Below are 24,212 nucleotides of genomic sequence, written 5' to 3'. Positions count from 1 at the left end.
TGAAAGGTGTTACCACGTTTATTGACTCGACGTTAAATCAGTAAGATAGAGCCAACCTGTCAAATGACCGTCATCTAAATGTACATTATATGTTAACATTAATCTGTTTACTTATCTGTTAACCACTGTTTAGACCTTATAGACATATAGGCGGTTACTTTGATGATCGTAACATATAGTGGGATCACAAAGAACGTGTTTGTCAAGTTTAAAAGCAATAGCTATCTTTTCCCTGTAGTTATATTGTAAACCTACATTTACATGTTGGTGAAATAAATACATTTTAATAGTTACTGCTGCCGCACGTTACTTTCGATCAATTGGTGCATCGCGGTAGCGAGCACATTTGCTAGTCAGTCAGCTTGTAAAAAGCGTTCAGCGATTTCTTTCAAAATTGGAACATCAGTTCGTTTTCTCTCACTGTCAGACACTGTAAACCACTACAGCTTTTTGAAAATACCATATAACTTAAAGTATTTCATATAGTTTTTGTTGTTATTGAAATTATATTTTGAAGTTGCGACAAACTGTTCCCAATATACTTAAAGTTCACGTAACCCAATGTGATATGCTGTACACATTTCTGAGCGAAGGTATATATAGTTTATATGGGTAACATTTCTTGACAGGACACATACCAATGTCATCGCTTGTACGGACACCCATCATGAGCGTTGTCAGAATTCCCACTGGTGACGCTTGTATTGAAATAATGTCAAGCATAACTTCACATTCCTATCAATAATCTTGGCGTAGAGCATTTCACCACGATATAAGATGTTAAAACCACTTTTGTATGTTGATTCAAACTATTGTCGGGAAACCTACGCGGGTGTATCACTGTCCTGTCATAAAAGGCGTTTTGAGTCATGTGACGTATCAATTTGGATCACGTGATTCACCTTATAAAAAGACTTTTTTTGAAAACTACCTTCTTACCTAGATTTTGGTTTCGGGAATTTCACTTGTTTTGCTCTCTGGGCTTGGCCGCTTAGCTAATGTCCAGGGACAACCATTGTACTCTATGCTCTATGCCTCTATGCCTTGTCTTCACGATGTCACCATACCACCCAACGTCCACAGTCTTAACTATTTAGTGATAATCATTCACTGATGATCATTTATTGACACCAAATAAAGTTAAGTTTGTGGCTAGAATAGAATATGGGATATATTCCATACTGCCAAGTCTATTGTCTGGTATATAATTTCAATATATCAAGGCACTGGTTTATCGTGTTCGTATACAGCCTCATTGCCGCCACAGTACTTGACGCTTGTCTGAGAGATATATTGTGAACTGACTAGCGCATCTGCCGGCTAACGTGCTGCGTGTAAAGGATTTTTGAAGTGGTAGTAATCGCACGAACAGCCAGGCTTTTTCTAGTCTTATACTACTTGTTCTGACCGTGTTGTTAATCTGCAAACACATTTTTCCTTATCGTGGAAGTTTTTTTCTCATTCATATTTTTAGCAACCACAGTTTTACTTCGCGGATATGTGGGTAAGCAATTAAAGCTTTTCCGAACTAAAGGTTTGCCTGAGCATTGAGTTTTGAATTATTAAAAATAAGTTGGACAAGCTGGTTTTAAACCGTTGCTTTAGTATTGGAAGCCAGTGCACATATCTCCTAAACTTCAGGGGATTTGGTTAGGAATGTTAACGTTTGAAAACAAAAATACATACGTCATCACATGTTATACAGGACAATTCACTGAAGAGAGACGTGTGTTTATTTTGCGATTTCTTAAGATTGTCATTATATAGGCTGTGAATTGCTTCATGGCCGTACTTATGACCAGCTTCTTGTAAGCTTCGGTCTCGTAACATTTACAAGATAGTGTCCCTACGTGTGGCTGTCAAAATAATTATACCACCCCTAATCATGTGATCCGTCGTGGCCGTTGATTTATTTCTGGTATACCGCTGTTTGGGTCGTCGATATTGTTCTAACCACGCCTTCTGTATCATGTAACCGACACTTTTCTCCAGAATCAGTCAGTTTCCTCGTTACTGTCCAGTAAATCGGTTAGTTCCTTTGTTGCAAACTGCCCACGTTAATTGACTAATCAGTAAGTTTCAGAACTCTCATATATGCATGATATCAGGTACGCCCTGCACATCATCTGACATTATTCATCTAACAAAGGGAAGTTTTATATACACAATACACACATCAGTTACGATGGGGATTGTAGACAATTTAAAACTGACTATCGACTATGAAAACTAATGAAACTCACCAAATTTGTGCTATAACGTTGTTAATCAATGAGGTATGCGGACACTTACTAAAAAAACCAATAGTTTTAGCCAAACTACTACTGTTTAATCCAGTAAGTGTCCTCGTATCCATTGGTTAATCTTAGTAAACTTTTTACAGTGATGCAGATTATTAAATCAGCCACACGTCTATTTATATGCAATATGAAATTTCTTCAGTCGTATTCAAATGCTACGTGTAATTGTTACAAAAAAAAGGGCATAACTTGTCAAGCACTTTTTTTTAATCAGACCTTGCTCCTTGGCTTAGACTGTGCAGCTTTGGGCAAGGTACATGTTTTAGAATTGAGGAGACAAATAATATGCTGTAAAGTTTAATGATTAGAATAATACTTGGTTACATAGCACTTCAACCTGGCATGCAAATTAGTCTATAACAGTATAATAAATAGTAATAAGCGACCCCAAACTAATATATACCTTCACTGATGAGATAAATAGATATAGATGAATGAAACGTTATATTAGTGTTATACCATTCAATAAATATAGTAATACAATTGGGAGAGCATCCTGTGGATCGTTGAACACAAGAAATGGTCTTTACTATTTCGAGTTTACCGAATGTTCTTCTAATACACCTTCACATTACACCTGTGTCAATAGTTGTTAGCATCTTTCACTTGTAACGCCCGTTTAGCCGACATTAAATGTGCTCGTTGCTCTACAATTGCGTGTATTCCAACATCTATGTTCCTATAACAATTTGAAAAATGCTATATGATTATCAAAGGAATTCGCTACCTACATATTTATTACATCTTCACAATCAACAGAATAGGTGTATGCTGTAAAACACAGTGCAACGGAATCTTAATTGAGCTACAGTGCCAACAATGTCATTATGAGAATATACTGTCTTCCAATTAACATTTTGAATTAGCAGAATTACAGATTTGCTAAATTAGCTGGATAACACACGAGCTAATACGACATATTTTATGTAAGAATATAACATTATATATTAAACAAACAAGTGGCGTAAAAGTGAAAGCGAGTTATTTTATTACTTGATAATGTCTATGTCGATGGTATGTATTTACGGTCACGTGATAGGATGGTATCTGGTGTGCAGTGACGTTATTACATGCAGTTATTGTGAAGTTAATACATGTCGGCCATTTTGCCGGAAATTCAAGATGGCGGTCAAATCACGTGACAAATTCAAGATCAAATTACAATATTTCTCATACGATGTTTTGGTGACAAATGCTAAAAATAAATTCGATCAGTTAAATCACTCTCGAGAAACCAATACTTCAAATTGCTGTCATTTTACAAGAGAACCAAGACAGAGGTAAAACCACGTGACACGTTATTGTATTTTTTAATGTAAGGATATTTTGCAATAAATGCTATACACAGAATAAGAAGCACTCCAATATGACAGCTAATCATATAACTCATCAAAAGTTATTTTTCTCGTAAGAAGCGTTGGTCATATTATTATTATTATTATTGAATGATCGAGATTATGTTATTTTTCTTGAGAGGAGCATTTTTCATTCGGGTTATATACAAATATAAAGATGATTGATTGGAGCATTAAGGAAAAACAAATGGCAACACATGTGTAAAGAATCAAAGATGGCCGCCAAACCACGTTGCTGGTCATAACTATTTTATTTCTTTCATACGGATGTTATATTTGCTGCATGCCAAATATCAAGTTGATTGTTGAAGCGCTAATGAGAAGCATACGATTTTTCTGCCATTTTTGCCAAAAAATTCAAAATGCCAGCCAAACATCGTGACTGATCATAGTAGAAAAAAAAACCCACAACAAATCATAGTCATAAATCATAATCATAAACTTTGTTATTCTTTCCGTAATGAGCTTTAGCCGTATATGCTACATGCCTATTATCGAGTTGATTTGTTAAAACGTCCATGATTAACAAATGCACAATTTTAAAAATTTTTGGACAAATAAAATCAAAATGACAGCAAAATCCCGGGACTGATCATAATATTTATTTTTTCTCATAAAATGTTCTTCAGAAGATAAGAAAACAACAAATCATAATCGGTTTAGAGGTAATGTATGGTGTTTGTTTCTTACCTACTGCCATGACCTGCATTTCACAAAAGTTGAGGTAATCAGATCTTCCTACAATCTGTATACTAACATAACGCCCTTCTATTTCTGGGCTACATTCAAAATGAATGGTAGGCTCACTGATTTGGCTTGTAGTTACTTTTTCACCACATGGAGTATTTTGTGAAATATTTCCCGACAAGCCGACTCGGACTTCAGCATCCACAATCCGATTAACTAAAATGTAGCAAAGAAAATGATGGAGTGTTAAGTCTATTCATATTAGAAATAGTGCTTGCCGTTTTCAATCTCATCACCTAACGTATTTGGCAGGAATATCACGGGATATGCACACGAAATATGAATTCACTAGTACAGTGAATGCTAGAACATTATACTGATACTAGAACGACGATTTTTGTGTGTGATTTACTTTCAAAGGAATTAAAACAATAAATTAGCTATTTGGTTGTAAATCTCCAAATTTGGGGTAAATTATTTGAGCTCTAAATAAACATGACGCTACAGACTAATGAGAACTACACACTTAACGTGTTTTATACACTATTTTTATAGGGTGATATGTATCTAATACGACTCAATACTATTTGGAGTATGTCAAAAACCATTGTTGTATTCAGTATTAAGACAGATTACGAATAGAACCAGAAACAACTCACGACAGCAGTCTTGGCGATTGATAACCATCACGTCATACACATGGTAGCTTGCACCGAGATCCACTTTCCACCAGGCACCCAGAGTTAGCGGGACCAGCGCAATACAAACGTGACCTTGATAATAGGATTGTGTTCAAATAATAGAAGCTGACATTTTTGGACTAACATTATGTAATTGAAACACAAAATAGAAGTATTAGAGGGATTACAAAAGAGGCTATAGTTAATATGGGCAGATGATTTGCTGGAGCCGTTGGTAAATTTATGTAATTGATTTTGCTGTGACAATGTATACATGTATGAACAATTATGTGAATATGGTGTTGTGTGTTATAGGAAGTAGGTGATGTCTTACATCTTTTGGTTATGTCATTTGAATCAAGAGGGTTAAAGTACTTGATCGGAAAGAATGATTATATTTGTTCTTTGGCAGTGAATGGCTTATTTGTACTTGACTGTGACCCACCCACCACTCGATTGTAATTTAGCCAGCTGCTATTAGACATCACTCAGCATGACTAGTTGGAAGACAACCATGTAAAAATAGTGTGAATAGAATAAACGTCTGTGATGAACAAGGAAAAAATAAAGTTTTTATTTTTTATCTTAACCATCAATATACAAAATTCGAGTAAGAATTAAGTAAAAAGTTGAACCAATAGGAGATACAGGTGATGGTTGAATTATCTCGCCTGGAAGAAAATAAAAAAACAAGTGGTAAGGATTATATATTGTAATGAATGATTTGAGTAAGGTGTTGAGTAGAGGAATGTTCAATAGGAAGAACATTGTTGAAATGCTTTTGGATATGATTGGACTTTCCATAAATTAAATCTTGAGGCACATTGTAAATAACTAGTGAGAGGATGCTGAAAGCACTACCGTGCATTCAAGCATCCTCTCAATGAAAACACAGGTTATGCACATTATAATGAAGTAAATTAGTGTTGTAAACGAAGTGTCATGATTAAATCTGGTATGATGTGCATGGAACGACTCATGGTGCAAAAGCAGATAAGTGTCGACAGAAGACCCAAATGATAGGTATCACCACCGACCAATTTGGTAGTAGTCATATTGCCGAAAATACTATATCTTGTTGTTTTCAATAAGTATATGTGCAGCAACAATAAACTGTACAAAACCAGTAGTTAACTGTTTACAACATTGTACAAGACAGTATTATAGACCCATATCATGCAAAGTTACAGGGTGTTGTACAAATATACCCCCTTACTTTTAGGCTATTGTATGTTCATCCAACTGTCCATTCAGAATGAATAAGAAATAAAGTAGGTGCAAAGAGACTATATGGAATGTAATTGTACTTCATAGAGTTATCAATGATGACATCAATTCCATCAGACTGATAGAACCGGTAAAAGTAATGAATTTATCGCATGGCAATGGTAATGTGTCATCTGACATATAACCGGAGTGAATTGACCATGTGCAAAAACAGCATTGTTGGGTTGCATAAGACAGCCCACACACATGCTATAAGGAGTAAACTTCTTGTATCACCAATGACAGGGCTGTAAATGAGTCAACATCAAACCAGAAACATAGAATGTACCGGTAAATGCATGGACCTGTTTGTACAGAATCTCAGTTCATCCCTCATTATTTATGTGGACCATGTTAAAAAGATCTCAAACCATTACGAGGCCAATGAAAAACAAATTTGGTGTTTCCAATATTAGAGTGAAAACTATTGGGTAGTTAGACAGGGATTTTATTATTTTAGATTTATTTTTCCCCAACATGTTCAGTCTATATCAAATACAATCATTTTAAACAATTTTTTTTTTTTACATGATGATATTACTATCAAATTTTGTTTATTTTAGAAAAAGGTAACTCATTTCCATAAAAATAAAATTAATAACAAATGACAACACATGTCATTGTTTAAGGTTGAGGTGAGTGGCATGAACTGTTGATCGGTGGCACCATTTCAAAAATGGCAGCTGACAACAGAAAAACCTTCACTGATGTACATGTGTATGTAGTGAACACAAGGAATTGGCCCCTATCAGTTTCTGCCTAATAAATGACAGTTATTTACATTCCTGCTGTGGCCATTTACCTACAGTAGCAACATCACAAGCATGATAAAAGCCCCCTGATGTACACATTGCAGCTCTTGCTGTTTCTTGCATGTGACAAAAATCCGCCTAAATCACAAGAAACTTGTAGTGAGCCAAACAATGATCATGAAAAAGTAAGAATGAATACAGCCAGCCATGCCAATGTGGTGAATCAAATGCAATTTCTTGCATGACTTTCTGCTCAATATTATAGTGTGTGGTAGCCTATGCCGAATAATCAATGGTGTGATCACAAATGATCATGAAGATCATGATCACATACTTCATATACATTATAACATTACATTAATGGGCAAAGACTATAAATCATATCCATGCCCCTAGACATGGCTACATCCGAGGTCATCATTTTGCCAATTCCATTCTTGCATGTCATCATTGCTGGTTGCATAGACTGGACTATTAATGTACAAGTATTTACACATATCGGCCTCAATTGGTTTTAGATGCTATTTCATTGAGATGCATCGCGACAACTGTGGCCGTGAAGGACCGGTAGGTTAGGTAATTGTTACTAGTACACACATCATATGAGTTCACAGGCCATAGGCCTAGTAAATCGCTGTCATCATTTATATACGATGCAATATTTATTTTTTGTCATTAGTTTCTCTGATTCATGACATCATGTGCCAATAAATCCTGAAAATTGGCTTTGCTAAGCGATGAGTCGTTTAGTACAAAACACTGAATGATCAGAGCATGGTGTGCAGAGTTTTAGAGGTAAAGCAATTGTTAAGAATATATTAAAATTTGTGGAAAAGGGCAAAGGCTCTTACCTTAGTACAATGTCTGTACGGCGTCCTGGGCTGGCTGGCAAAATAATCACGTCATCGAAAGATGCGTGTACGTGTACTGTAGACAATTTCCATGACGCTGCATTGCATGCGTAGAGTCAACGTGACAATTTCTGCGTATCAATTTTTCTCCGCCTTTTTCAACAAATAATTCACTTTTTTCTCATGGGAAAACGTCGTCAATCTTATTTTATTAGCCTGAACTTTGTCTTGACAGCGCAAATTATACCCAAATAAACGTCTTTGGATGATTTCTGGCACCCAAAATTGATTCTCGACTCAGTCCTAATTACGCGTTTAGGAATGACCTGGTGATCCAAAATTGACCTCGAATGAAAATACTGCCGCCTACGGCGGGTCCCGGGATCATTGCGTCTAGTTCTTTGTTAGTACAGACACAGCTACCACTATTCCAGCCTGGGGAGACATTACCATCCACGGCATTGCTTGCCGGGAAATCTGGGTTAAAATAACTACTTTGCGTTGCGGTCTTATCCTCTGCCACATTCGTTTGTATTAGTTCGGGCGCTAGAATAAAGTTATTATTGTTAGTCAACATTTGATTGAGTTAATGAATATTGCTTTTATTATTTTCAATTGTGGGAAGGGGTGAGATTAATATAGCTCAGCCAAATGATTCCGATATTTTGAGATGTAATTAGATCAATAATATGTACAAAAAAACCCTGAAAATTGTTGGTGTGTGTTATATGACAAATTTCATATAATTACACGATAAACGGGATTTTATTTTTGATATATTGACCAATGTATACGGTATACAACGATCTACAAGTGATATTATGGGATGTCCCTTGGTATGCAAATACTGATTCTGTTCAAAGGAAGATAGAGTAATTGTCAGAAATATTCGCGGCATATACATGGTTTATCTGCGTTCATAAAGATATCAAATTGGCGCCTTATTTGAGTTAAAAGTTGTAAAAGTTATGATACACCTAAACCTACTTCTGTAGTTTTTATTATAACTTCAAAAATTGTGGCGATGACATTTTCTACAATCATCTAACCTAGGATCCTTACTTCAAGAGTACATTTTCTTGGGGAAGTTTAACATTTTTATCAATTTCGTCAAAAATCAATAATGGCTGCGAAACCAAGTTGATGATCAAAATCGTGCTGCAGGCTTAATATGAAATTGGTTTATCAAAGCGCTAATGAGAAACAAATACAGACTTTTCTTACAAGTGTTGCCAAAAATTTCGTGACCGTTTATATTATATATTTGTTTTTATAAAATGCTCTTTGGGTGAAAAACAAGAACAACAACACATCATAGTCGGTTTAGAGGTAATATATGGGATGTGTTTCATACCTTCTGCCATGACTTGCATTTCACAAAAGTTGAGGTAATCAGATCTGTCTACAAGCTGTATACTAACATAACGACCAACTATTGCACTACTGCATTTGATATTAATGTTATCCACAAGGGTTTGGTATTCTTCTATTTTGTCACCACATTGAGTATTTTGGGAAATGTCTTATGACAAACCGACTCGGATTTCACAATCCACAATACGATTTTCTGAAATGTAACAAACAAAATGATAGCGTGTTATGTTCATTCGTAGTAAGAATAAGTGCTGGTTGATTACTGGAATTTCACGAAATGTGTACAGGCAATTTGGAGGAAAACCATGACGCTTGATTCTGAACTACTTTTAAAGTAATGAAACAACAAAATAAAATATTCAAAAAGAAATATTTTGATAATTAGCTAATATAATGTTACAGTAGGTTGAATATTAAACTACCACAATAGTATGTAGTTTATTTGCATATTAGGAATGTCAGTGTTATCTCATAATATGTCTCTCATTTATTTGTTTGTTTGCAGATGACAAAGTGTTATCTTTTATATAATAAATTGCGACGGTTGTGATACAATGAAGTGTCCTCTTTTTAAGTAATCATATACATGGTTCTCAGATAAAAAGTATCAAATGAGTCATAATGATATTTCGTAAACAGATTTTCAAATTTGGGGCAAATCTTTTGAATTCCAAAATAACTTGGCCCTACTGATTAGAGATGTCTACACACCCAGCGTGTCTTCAAAAATGAATATCGTGTATAATATAGTATAATACGGTTTAATACTATTGAGAGTATGTCATAAGTCATTGTGACAGTCAGTACTAAGACAGATTACAAATAGACCAAGAAACAACTCACTACAGCAGTCGTCCAGGCGATTAATAACATTTACTTCATACACATAGAAGTTTGCACCGAGATCCACTTTCCACCAGGCACCTTGTTCATTCGTAGTATCCATACATGAACCACTATCCCAGTTCGGGGAGGTATCACCATCCACAGCATTGCTTGCCGGATAATCTGGGTTCTGATAACTACTTTGCGTTACGGTCTTATCCTCTGCCGCATTCATAAGTGCTACTCCGAATTCTAAATAGAAATCATTGTTGTGAGTCAATATTTTATTGAGTTAACGGGTATTGCTTATTTTCAATTCTAGGGGGGTGAGTTTAATGTAAGTCTGTCAAATTATTCTGATATTTTTGAGAAGAAATTAGACGAATAATAATTTTTAAAAATATCTTAAAAATCTTTGGTGTGTATTATATGACAAATTTCATATGATTACACTGCAAAATATTCTGGTTATAGTGACCAGCGTATACAGTATACAACGATCTACAAGTGATATTATGGGATGTCCCCTGGTATGCAAATACAAATTCAGTTTAAAGGTATATAGAGAATTGTCTGAAATATCCACGGCATATATATGGTTTATCTCCGTTCATAATAAACGCTTCTATAAAAACCTTACTTCAAGATTAAATATCTGATCCATTTTGTCAAAACTGAAGGCTGACGAACCACGTTGCTGATCAAAATTAAGCCATATATGCTGCATGTCCAATATCAAGTTGACTGGTTAGAGCGCTCATGAGAAATATGCAACATTTCTTTGCCATTTTTGCCAAAAAGATCCCAATGTCAGCCAAACCTCGTGACGGATCATATTGTTTATTTTATTTTTCGTGATATTTTCTTTGGAAGAAAAAAAAACAACAGCACATCAATATAGATTCAGAGGTAATGGGGTTTGTTTCTTACCTTCTGCCATGACCTGCATTTCACAAAAGTTGAGGTAATCAGATCTGTCCACAATCTGTATACTAACATAACGCCCAAGTATTGGATCGCTACATCGTATATAAATGGTGCCCTCACTGGCTTGGACTTCAGTTATTTTTTCACCACATTGCGTATTTAGGGAAATAACCTCTTTCAAGCCAACTCGGATTTCAGAACCCGCAATACGATTATCTGAAATGTAAAAAAGAAAATGACAGATTGCTATGTTCGTTCACAGTATGAATTAATGATGGCTGATTACTGGTCATTTTCAATCTCATCACGTAACGTATTTGGTAGGAATCTCACGGTATGTGTAGACGAAATTTGGATAAACAACCGCACACTTTGGATATATTCAAGGATAAACAGTTTGGCTTGATAATTAGTTAATTTGTTACAGTAGATTGAATATTGAACCACCATTAGGGTCTGTTTGCATATTATGCAGTATATTTGCATATTATGAATGTCATTGATATCAGATAACATTGCATTTGTTTGTTTATTTGTTTGATTTTGGTTTGATTGTTTGTTTGTTTGTTTATTTGATGATGCCAAAGTTATTTTTTTTGTAGACTGACTCGGGATGGTTGTGATACACTGAAGTGTTTTTTGTGTGTAATTATATCCATGATTTTCTAATCAGAAATCGTATGAGTTATTTTCATCAACAAAAGTTAAATCTTCAAATTGGGGGCTAACCTTTTGTAAGCTTCAAAGTAACTTGGCCCTACTGACTAAATAGATCTACACACTTAGAATACCATGTTTTAATCTCCGGAGAAAAATTAGTATAGTGTAACCTGTATTTAATACGGTAATATGTATCTAACACGGTAATATGTTTCTAATACGGTAATATGTATCTATAACGCTAATATGCATCTAATACGGTAATATGTTTCTAATACGGTAATATGTATCTAATACGGTAACATGTATATAATACGGTAATATGTATCTAATACGGTAATATGTTTCTAATACGGTAATATGCATCTAATACGGTAATATGTATCTAATACGGTAATATGTTCCTAATACGGTAATATGTATCTAATACGGTAATATGTTTCTAATACGGTAATATGTATCTAATACGGTAATATGTATCTAATATGGTAACATGTATATAATACGGTAATATGTATCTCATACTATCAGGGGTATGTCAAAATCCATTATTCCATTACGCATTAAGAAAGATTACAAATACATTAGCTACAACTCACCACAGCAGTCTTTGCGATTAGTAACAACTACTTCATACACATGGTATTTCGCACCGAGATCCACTTTCCACCAGGCACCTTGTTCTTTCTTAGTCATTATACAGGTACCACTAACCATGCTTGGATCTATATTACCATCCACAGCATTGCTTGCATATTGATTGACATAATATTTACTACTTTGTGATGCTGTCTTACCAAGTGCTACATTATCTAGTACTTGTTGGTATTCTGAAAATGAAGTTATTTTCGCAATTCGACATTTGATTGAGTTAAGTGATATAGCTTTTTATTTTGAGACGAGTTTAATCCATATAAGTAAAATTATTTTAATATTTTAGATGCACTAAACCAATAATATGTAAAAAAAAAAAAAAAAAAAAAAAAAAAAACGCTTGAAAGCCTTTACTGTCACATGACATATTTCACATAATTACACTGTAAACTGGAAATTATTCTGGTTATTGTGACCAGCGTATACAGTATACAACAATCTACGAGTGATATTTTGTAGTTTCCTCTAGTATGCAAATACTAAATCTGTTCATAGGTAGATAGAGCAATTGTCATAAATATTCACGACATATACATGGTTTATCTGCGTTCATATTATACATTTCTATTAAAATCAAATTGGCGCCATGGTTGCATTTAGATCGCGCGCAATTAATTATAATAATTATGCTACACCTAAACCTATTTTTGTAAGCATGGCAGTATCTGCATTTCTAATTCTCAATTCAAAAATTGTGGCGATGAAATTTCTGAAGGAATTTTACCTCAAGATGACATCTCCTCGAGGAAGCATGGAATTGAACTCTTAGTGAATTTTATCAAAAATCAATAATGGCGGCGAAATCGCGTTGCTGTTCGAAAATTATGTTATTCTTTCCGTAATGAGCTTTAGCCGTATATGCTACATACCTATTATCGAGTTGATTTGTTAAAACGTCCATGATTAACAAATGCACAATTTTAAAAAAATTTGGACAAATAAAATCAAAATGCCAGCAAAACCCCGGGACTGATCATAATATTAATTTTTTTCTCATAAAATGTTCTTCAGAAGATAAGAAAAACAACAAATCATAATCGGTTTAAAGGTAATGTATAGTGTTTGTTTCTTACCTTCTGCCATGACCTGCATTTCACAAAAGTTGAGGTAATCAGACCTTCCTACAATCTGTATACTAACATAACGCCCAACTAATGCAGGGCTACATCCAAAATGAATGGTAGCCACACTGGTTTGGCTTGCAGTTACTTTTTCACCACATTGAGTATTTTCGGAAATGTCTTCTGACGAGCCGACTCGGATTTCAGAACCCACAATACGAGTTTCTGAAATGTAATTCACAGTATGAATTAATTATGGCTGATTACTGGTCATTTTCAATCTTATCACGGGACGTATTTGGTAGGAATCTCACGGTATGTGTAGACGAAATTTGGATAAACAACCGCACACTTTGGATATATTCAAAGAGGAACTGTTTGACTTCATAATTAGGTAATTTGTTGCAGTAGGCTGAATATTGAAGTACCAGTAGAGTATATTTGCATATTATGCAGTCTATTTGCATACCTCAACCCGATGTTCTGAAATGTAACAACAATATGATAGATTCGTATGTTCATTCATAGTATCTAATACGGTTTAATACTATTGAGAGTATGTCAAAAGCCATTGTGACAGTCAATACTAAGACAGATTACAAATAGACCAAGAAACAACTCACTACAGCAGTCTTCCAGGCGATTAATAACATTTACTTCATACACAGTGTAGAGTGCACCGAGATCCACTTTCCACCAGGGACTTTGTTCATTATTAGTACCGATACACGTACCACCACTCCAGCTTGGGGAGGTATTACCATCCACAGCATTGCCTGCCGGATAATCTGGGTTCACATAACTACTCTGCGTTGCGGTCCTACCCACTGCCACATTCGTTACTACTGGTTCGTATTCTAAATAGAAGTCATTGTTGTGCGTGAACATTTGATTGAGTTAATAGATATTGCTTTGATTAGTTTCTATTTTATAGAGGGTTGAATTTAATCATGATCAGTCAAATTATTTCGGTATTTTTAGATGCATTTAGACCAATAATATGTAAAAAAAAAAATAATGATATAATTACACAGTAAACAGAAAAATATTTTGACCAGCGCATACAGTATATGACAATCTACAAGTGATCCCCTTATGCAAATGCTATCTCAGTTCGAAGGTAGATAGAGCTATGAATCAACGGAAATATCCACGGCATTTACATGGTTTATCTCATATTATACGTTTATATTAAAATCAAATGCGCGCCTTGTTTGAGTTAAGTTCACGTTCAATAGTAATTATGATACACTTAAACCTTCTTTTGTATGCATTGACGGGTAAATTGTAAAGATGAGATTTCTACAATCATTCATCCTAGAAATTTAAGACGACATCTTCTCTAGGTAGCATAGTATTTTTGATCAATTTTGTCGCAAATTCGTAATGGCAGCCAAACCATGTTGCTGATCAAAATTATGGTATTTTTTTTTCTTTTAAGAAGATTTAGACATATATGTTGCATGCCTAAGTTGAATGGTCATGATAAATACAAATATATATTTTTTTTTTGCGGTTTTGGAAAAAAATCGAAATACCAGCCAAACCGCATAACTGATCATATTATTACAAATGCCCTTAAAAATAATAATAACAACACATCATAGTCGGGTTAGAAGTACGGGTGGTGTTTGTTTCTTACCTTCTGCCCAGACCTGGAATTCACAAAAATTGAGGTAATCAGATCTGTCTACAATCTGTACACTAACATATCGCCCAACTATTGGATCGACACATTCGAGGTAAATGGTAGTGAAAGCGATTTGTTGTTGAGTTATTTTTTCACCACATGGAGTATTTAGGGAAATAACTTCTGACAAACCGACTCGGACTTCAGAATTCAGAATACGATTTGCTGAAATGTAACAAATAATATGATAGCGTGTTATGTTCATTGATAATAAAAATAAGTGCTGGCTGATTACTGGTCATTTTATCACGTGACGTATTTGGCAGGAATCTCACGGGATGTGTACAGGAAATTTCGGTGAAAACCAGCACACTGAAAATAAAACATTGTACCCATTCATAAAAGACGCTTGATTCTGAATTACTTTAAAAGTAATGAAACACTAAAATAAAATATTCAAAAAGAAAATATTTTGATTTTGATAATTAGCTAATTTGTTGCAGTAGGTTGAATATTGAACCATCATTAGAGTATGCAGTCTATTTGCATAATATGAATGTCAGTGTTATATGATAATATAGCTCTCATTTATTTGTATATTTGAAGATGTCAAAGTTATTCCCATCTTCTTTATAGACTGACTTATGACGGTCGTGATACAATGAATGTTCTTTTTTTGTGTAATCATATTCATGGTTCCATGTTCAGAAGTACCCTACGAGTCATTGTGATGTTTCGTAAAACAAAAATTGTAAATCTCCAAATTTGGGGCTAGCCTTTTGAGCTTCAAGGAAACTTGGCCCTACTGACTAAAGAGATTAATACACTAAGAGTTTTTTTAACACTATTTTTCGATTTCTAAAGCAGAATGAGTATAGTGTAATCTGTATCTTACGGAATACAAAATATTTGGAGTATGTCAAAAGCCATTGTTACATTCACTATTAAGACAGATTATGAATAGACCAAGAAACAACTCACAGCAGCAGTCTATGCGATTAACAATAGCTACTTCATACACAGTGTATTTTCCCCCGAGATCCACTTTCCACCAGGCATTTTGTTCTTTCTCAGTCAATATACAGGTACCAATATTAAAGTTCGGGATAATATCACCATCCACAGCTCTTTCTGCCAGGATATATGGTGAAAATAGACTACTTTGCGTTGCTGTCTTCATTAACGCCACATTCTCTACTAATGCTTGGGATATCTAAAAAATAAGGATAAATATTCAGATTATAAATACTTATATAATAGTAAATTTATATTTACCATCATCATATTCGCTGGAAACTCTACCAACCTAGATTGCCTATTTAAAAATGATTAAGTATTATTTTGTGTGCCAAGTTAAAGACTTAAATAAGTGAAATGTTGGTTTAAATGATGATCAGATCAATTCTTAGTATTTCAATATCAATCATCTTATTTAGGATGTCTTTTTGACTACTCATATATATGACTGGTTCAATTGGTGGGGCAGAATATGCTTATTTGTTTTTTTCAAACATCCACTATCACTTGTTGGTCTTAACGTTAATGGCCACATATCTTCCTTTTGTACATTAATTGTTATGAATGCTCCTAGACTAAAGATTTTATCTGGGAAGACCAATTCCACTTTGTTTGACCGAGCCTGGTTGACGCCAGGATAGCGCATTAAATTTCCATTTGATAGGAAGATGGCCGCACAGCAATCATGTAATCCCAAACATGCACCATGAGTCAGCACTAGTACTTGCAATTTTCACATACAAAAAAAAAACAGGAAAGACAACAGTGACTTTCAAAAAAAAAGATTTCATCTAGCACATTACTGTACACATTTTCAGTGTCCAAGTATGCAGAATGTAATTGACCCATGTGTATATTGTTATTGTTATATGTCCATTGCACCTTTTCAACGCCCTATGCGAGGATATTGAATTAACGGATGGTTACGTCGGTTGCTCTCATTTTTCACTACTCATTTGGAATGCATAGAATATTATTATAAGAAAAATTAAATCTTCAAGCAGCATTACAGGTCATAAGCAAGTTGTTTTCTAGATGGTTGACAAATGTAACCTCAATTATTAAATTGTAGATATATAATCTACGTACAGTTATTATTCATAGAATTATAATATAAAACAAAGATAAGGCCACACCGACTTAATTTTATGGATGACATCCGCGCGCGCATTAGTTTTCTTCTGTTTTAAAAAAAAATCTTTGACGACGAGTCTACACAGATCGGTTTTCTGTCCGGAACTTGCCGACTCATATTGCCACAAAGCGCCGGCTTGTCGTAAAACTCGTTTTGGACTACCTCAAAACATGCCAATTTTGTCGCAAATGATTCCAACATGGCGACCACGCCACCAAAATACGTGAGCATAAAAGTTCAGAGGAAAAACGGAGGGATTATTGTAGACTGGTACGCAATTGACGTCGGCCAGGGAGATGTGGCGTTTACACAGCTATACGAGAGATTGCTAGCGGCAAGCGAGTTTCGCCCAGACAACTATAAGGACATATTGTCCAGAATGGCTATCTCGCGTTTCTTCTGCAACGATGAGAGAAATGGGAGGGGAGTGGAGGTGTATGGTGGCCTAAAAGTTGGTCAGGCGACAAGTCAGTTCGGTTGTTTTGTTAGCATTGAAGTCGACAAAACTGCAAAGAAAGCAGAGGAAGTTCCGCTTTGGAGGTGAAGAAAATTTTGAATGCAGTGTTTCTGACTGAAGATACTTCATCATGACTACATGTACTAGAGCTTGTCTGAAATTGTTATACATGTACCTGTGACAGTAATACAGTACGAGAGGTGTACATCAACATGTGCCTCCTACAAATAAAGACTTCTTGTTGTTGTTTTTGGTACTCCGCAGTTCTGTGTTTTAGCAGCATTTTTTTTGACAGAATTTTTTTTTCGCCCTCTCGCATTAGATTTTGGGTCTCTAGAGAATGTCTTCCATAAAATTAAATCAGTGTGGCCTAATCTAAAATAATAATACAAAATCAGATGAAAAATCCAAGTTCTGTACATCTGCAATGCAGCGTAGACCTCGAGAGGACGCTATATTAACTGCAATTATTCGATTTTTGAATTATTTTTATAATCAAATATTATCACATGAGATTATGCTCAGCAAATATGGCAATATGCTGTTCAATGGTATTGGGTCGATGAAAAATGGCAATGAGGAGAGTGTTCTTAATTGAAATTCAAAGATGATGATTAAACCACGTAACTGATCACAATTATTGTACTTTTTGTGAGAAGATTTAGCTATAGGTATTACAAGAATAATTTCAAGTCGTTTAAGCTGTGATGAAAAACAAGTGCTTGTGACTTGTATTTAAAAGCCACTCACTGAGTGGCTGACACTTTAATATTTGTGGCGGTACATCCTCCGTATGGTTTTGGGTACTGATCTGTGCTATTGTAAGTAAACAACAGTTGCTTCATTGCTCCTGGGTTTGAATATATGCCAATTGATTTCTGATCTATTTTCACTGTTGTATGGTCAAAATGATTCCACGCCGTGCTTGACAAGATGAACAATACTAATAGTATCGCGAAGAATCGCTGATGCATTTTGGCGATATTGTGCTAAAATTGTCTTCGGTATGTGGCCCAGGACTGAACAAAAACTACAGTTGGTCGAACTATTTATTGGTCCGGCTGACATATGTATTTGCCTATTTCCGCGCATTCGGTCCTCCAGCGTACAGCAGGGAGCCGATTATCAGTATATGTTCTGAAGGCTACTGACGTATATATACGAAACTAGCGTGTATCTAATCAACCCCTAAAATCTTGCATGAACTTAATCAAATTGAACCGAGCCGACCACGTTGCTAAGCCAGCAAACACTAAACGACACACCGTCAAATGTGTTTCGCCTATGCTGAATGTGACAGTATAATAACATTGTGAATTTTGACTCATTACACGAATGCATGTTCTGTCTGTCTGTGAATATTTTGTATGATTTGTAAAACCACGAAATACACAAAATACACTGTAAACTATTCCTAAGTTTTTGTTTAGTGTAACACGCATTAAAATTTATTTTTATCACTGTAACAATGAATCATCCAATGCGTTGTGCGTGCGTGTACAAACAAACATTGAACCACGAGCAATCAATGGTTATACATAACATACAATGAAAAAAAATTGGTGACCCTCCTAAAATACCAAGGTTGAATTATTATAACACAAACTTAAAATCGAATGTTATCAATTTAAATTGTCAACGAGATTACTGATATAAAAACAAACAATTTTTAAATAATCATATAACTAATAAGAATATTTTTAGAGACATTGTACAAGCTCGTCATTTACCAATAAACTGGTCGATATATCCTCAACTAAACACTGTACCATGAGATAATAACATTGTTATGTTAGAAGTCAGACCTTAAATAAATATGACTGGTTGGAATAGGCTACAAGTAGATGAATTGTGACGGAAGAACTGTCGCAGCAGTGTTTATTTTTTTAGAATATTAATAATTGTGCTTTCGATCAAATTGAGACAGGAAATGAGCCACTTGATAAATTTATATTGTAGTGTCTGTTTCGTCGTGTTGGGTGTATAATGCAGACATTGATCATACACTGAAGTGGAGTTCGTATTTGTCTACAAGTTTCTACACAACGTTTGATGTTACTGTGGAAATTAGATTTTCAATGCAGCGGGTTCACATATAAATTTTAAACAAAGTAGTTTACATGGATGACTCAACAAGTTTTCAATTCGAAACCGTTCGACATTTTTTTGATACAGGTGTGTTCATTTCGTGGTATTAGTTGACATTAGATATCATGCATCACTTTTTGGTGGTATAACATGAACTTGTGCACAGACATATGTTTATGCAACATTTAATATGTAATAAATGAAATCAAAGAACACACACACCCTCCCCATACAGCGCGGAAATTGGTACGAAATGTGCTGACGTTTGGGAAATCAAGTACGATTTGTTTGAGGGATGAAGAATGAAGAGTTTTCTTTTCTGCTCATTCGTACCATACTAACAAAATTAGTATATCACAAAATTCCCTATTTGGAAATGCTGGTCCGTAGCTAATGAAAATACCTAAAAATATTTAGCAATTACGCCGCATATTGTACGCTAACGCAAACCTGCAAATTATTTTGGAAAACAAACTTACGTGCGTCTGGAGGACAGCTGCGAAGAAAAAACACACTCCAATCATTTTTACTGCAATGTATAGTCGACGAAGTGAGTAACGAATATGAGTCCACGCTTCTGTATTTATTCCTTATGTAAATAAGAATATATCAGAAGTTAAGGGGTCTTATTGCCACCCCAGCCCCTTCTCGCGTTTCACCATCTAAACGAACAGAAATTGCTCAGCTATATTTAGCTACAAATACGTAAATCAAATCTTCACTGTAGGTTATTCTTTTTGAAGTTTCAAGAAAGAAATTGTTGCATCGAAGTTGTGTAAATTTGGCAAGAAACAGTGTTGTTTTAAAATCATGTGATTTTCAATGGTCCGACGACATTCTGTAGCATTGGGAACACTAGCCTTGGGAAACTAATCATAGCTGACCTGAAATGTACTATAGTACTAAAACTAGTTTGATTGGCATGGATTAAAATGAATTATACCTGCACTTTTTAATAACACATTTATTTATTTTTTCCAATAGAATAAATTAAAAGATAAGGGGGCGTTTTACCATCTGAACAATAAAATCTTCACAAGAATCTTCACATCATCAACAAATGTATCTACTGTGATGTGATATGCTATCTTGTTTCAAAACCCCCACCACGTTTTATGGCCAATGTGCTCTCTAATCAAATGAACTGTTTAGATATGCTCAACGTTTTTAACTCTTAACATTTTTTTCTTCTGTATCGCCTTCGTTAAAAACGTATTCGAGATTAATATGAACCTATTAAATCCTGTTTTTCACAATTTCTGTAATTTTTATTTTTCAATTATGTTACTGAAATGACAATGAATTCTCTAACGTGACCTCCTTTTTTCGCATTTTGTGTCTATCATTCAAGATTTCCTGTGTAGTTGTGTCTGCTCGGCTATGGAAGCGTGTGCCTGGTAAGTATAATGATACTGTGCTACAAGATTCACCGACTGTATTAAGCTAGTAATTGATCAACAAAATGTTTTCGTAGCACCCGTTATATTTGTTGAAACAACATTAAACCATAGGCCTCACATCGATCAATCCATCACCTGCTTTATTCTACTTATGGTATATTATTCGTGCAACGTTTGTCAATCATCATGAATGTAGATAATTTTTTTTTTAGATTTCAAAGAAGCACTTGTTGCATAAAAGTTTTGTGACTTTGCTAGAACCAGTTTGGTTTGAAAAATCATGTGATTTTCAATGGAGCGAAGACATTCTGTAGCATTGGGGACAGTAGTCGGGGAGAACCGATCATAGATGACCTGAAATGTACTATAGTGCTACAACTAGTCTGGGTGACATGGATTAAAACAGTTATACTTTTTATTTATTTATGAAAACCAGCCTGTCGATACTTTTGTACACTGTGCCTAAATGCGCCTACGCAGTTTTAAAAATGGCGCTGCGCCACATCATAAAACATTTTTTCTGACTTTTTTTAATTTTTCTTTTGATTAGCTGATATTTAAAAATTTTAGATTTGGAAATTATATAAGAACCATCAAGAATAGATGAACAGATGTCGATAAGTAAATACAAATCAATAACGACTGGACAGCATAGACGTTAAACAGATGAACTGGCGACCGTGTATCTCCAGATATACGTGAAGCAAACGCCCCAGGAACACACTAACAACATTCAATACCTTGATGTTTTTATTGGTATTTTTATTGACTAAAATAGCCACACCAGCAGACTGTGAGTTACCATGGGAGATTAAAATGGAGGAACGCCATACAATTTGACATTGGGCTTCATCAGCTTGAACAGTGTGAGTTTCCTGAAAAAAATAAAAGTCGCTGGAATGATTTAATTTAAGGAATTCGAAAAGCTGGTATCGCTTCAGTGAATCGCGACACCCGCGTACATTCCATGTAACAGCAGAGAAACTCATGATTAGCATAATATGAAAAGTTAGAACAGTAAAATATGGAATATAAATTTTATTATACATGATGAGCAATTAATAAAACTGTATTGCAATGAAATAACTGTTTTATATTTGTGACGTCGGTTGCTAGTGATGGTTGAATACCACGCTTTTTCTTTAAACTTCCTTCTTTTAAGGTGTCGCGGTTTTCGACCACGAAGGTTGGGTCTGATATGTTCTATTATTTTAGTAGCAACCTGTTGAATGCGCACTATTTCGTTGCTTTATAAGTCCGGGGTTTTACGCACCTCATTGAGCGAGCGTGCTAGACTGGCCAAGTCGGGACTTCTTTTTTGTTTTACAAAATGAAATAATTAATTGTTCTTTTAAAACTTTTAGCGTGATCGCGAAAACTAACCTGGCCGCTAAAGAAATCCCGACTGGACGCATCTGCAGGCGTTTGACTGTTATTAATTATTCATGATTGCATTGATTATTCATGAGTGGGTGTGTGAAAGTAAACATGACCTTTTAAAGGTTGATTCGATTCAATCGCAGAGATGGATACTTTAACTTTCTAAGTGCAAAGGCGATATTTTCATCCATGTTTAATAAAAACAAGTCGATTTAAATGTCCAATGTATATAAGTAGTCTTTCAAAATCGCCAGGTCGTCAGATGTGAAAGGTCAAGAAATTAACATAGATGAGATATGACGTATATAGCTGCACTCTGATTCGTTGTCAATGCTAGTCAGCAACATTAATTAGCATAATCAACGGGGTGATTCCGCTCCCACAGGGGGTCGCCTGCAGATGCGTCCAGTCGGAATTTCTTTCGCAGTCACGCTAGTTGTTGCGATCACGTTAAAAAGGCTAAAATTCACAATTAATTAAACTTTTTTTTTTAACCAAAAATGAAGTCCCGACTTTGCAGTCTCCGAGCGTGAGCAACCTGAGATCGGGACAAAAACGAGTGGCCACATCAATGATTTTTCTTGAATTGAAAGATTCAACCAAGAAAGGGTTCAAAGCTTCGCGGGAAAGCAGTTTTACTTTCTCGTTCGAGACAGAAAGTTCCATGGCTTCTGAAGATAAGGAAGATATTTCAGATCCGTCAGACACAACAGATTCCGCATCATTCCTGCCCTCAGACAGACCCACAGGGATTAGATAGTATCCTTTGTTGTGTCAAACGGGTCACATGACTCTCATGGTAAAATAGGGGGAGTAAAGGGGTGGGTTAGTACCACCTCTTCATCATTTACATTAACATTTGTTGTTTTGTTATCAGTTGACATTGTATTATTTGTATCGGTTTTGCTCGTACCAGGAGCGTGTGTTATCAAGTTTTCATTTGTATTGATGTTATTATCGTTTATAACATTGTCACTCATTTCATTTTCTTTGTTTTTGTCGTTATTGTCACCATCATCATTTAAAGTGTCACCATTATCGTGGTCCACATTTTCGGGCAGATATTCAGTTTCCATAGTTTAATTATTTTCAACAGTTTTATCAACGGGGGGACTATTTTGATCAATAACAGTGTGATCAGTAGGTAGAGATTCGGGGTCAGGGTGTGTATCGGTATTTTGCACGGAAGCACTTGTGACACACGATCTCATCAGTAGACAAGTAAATTCTATATTGTCTCTCCTCATATGTGACCTTAATAACACCGTCAAGTTTATTATCATCACATAACATATAAACTTGGCGGCGAAACGATTTAACATGTTTCAACTCGGGTTGTTTACACCCGAGTGGAATTAAACGCAGATTACTCACAACGCGGCCATGCCGTGAATATTCAGTTTCAAGGACATGATTTGATATGAAGGGTGTTACACCTGAAAGAATCACTTTAGTGACGGATTTTACGAGTGATTGTACATGAATGAAGTCTCCCACTGCCAGATCAGTAGTGCAAGCCCTTTCAACAGCGTTGATCGAGTCTAGAAAAACTATAACACTTCTCTTTGCACGGGAAGCAGCAATTTATTTAGCCAGTTTGAGAACAGAAGAAACGCTTTTAACATAGGTTTCAATTGAAATCCCATCAATTGACTTACATTTAAGACCGTGTTTACGTGTCAGCCCTACAAAATGGTTGACACGTGTAGTCGC

General features: G+C 35.2%; 1 protein-coding gene and 1 long non-coding RNA gene across 2 annotated transcripts; both read right to left on the bottom strand.

Annotated features, from left to right (window-relative positions):
- Positions 1-2,586: 2,586 nt before the first annotated feature.
- Positions 2,587-4,528, bottom strand: LOC144359424 (uncharacterized). Its single transcript, XR_013422011.2, has 2 exons — positions 4,346-4,528; positions 2,587-2,979 (listed from the first exon to the last, which is right to left on the bottom strand). It is a non-coding gene; the product is annotated as an uncharacterized LOC144359424 (long non-coding RNA).
- A 3,670-nt stretch (positions 4,529-8,198) lies between these two features.
- On the bottom strand, positions 8,199-23,575 carry LOC144359426 (uncharacterized). Its single transcript, XM_085495747.1, has 10 exons — positions 23,333-23,575; positions 21,860-21,994; positions 16,004-16,235; positions 15,035-15,247; positions 14,016-14,249; positions 13,405-13,617; positions 12,277-12,507; positions 11,021-11,233; positions 10,109-10,342; positions 8,199-8,437 (listed from the first exon to the last, which is right to left on the bottom strand). The coding sequence occupies exons 1-10, from the start codon at positions 23,573-23,575 to the stop codon at positions 8,199-8,201; spliced, it is 2,187 nt and encodes a 728-aa protein (XP_085351873.1).
- Positions 23,576-24,212: the final 637 nt, after the last annotated feature.

Source organism: Saccoglossus kowalevskii, chromosome 22 (genome assembly GCF_978046115.1).
Source record: "Saccoglossus kowalevskii chromosome 22, keSacKowa6.1, whole genome shotgun sequence".
NCBI lineage: Eukaryota > Metazoa > Hemichordata > Enteropneusta > Harrimaniidae > Saccoglossus > Saccoglossus kowalevskii.
The sequence above is the reverse complement of the archived record's forward strand: the minus strand, read 5'-3'. Positions and strand labels throughout refer to the sequence as shown.

Coding starts and splice junctions, on each gene's coding strand:
- LOC144359426 (XM_085495747.1), bottom strand. CDS start 23,575: ATGGAAACTGAATATCTGCCCGAAAATGTGGACCACGATAATGGTGAC. Junction 13,618..14,015: donor TCGCCTGGAAGACTGCTGTA/GTGAGTTGTTTC, acceptor ATTACATTTCAG/AAACTCGTATTGTGGGTTCT. Junction 12,508..13,404: donor AATGCAGGTCATGGCAGAAG/GTAAGAAACAAA, acceptor CTTCATTTTCAG/AATACCAACAAGTACTAGAT.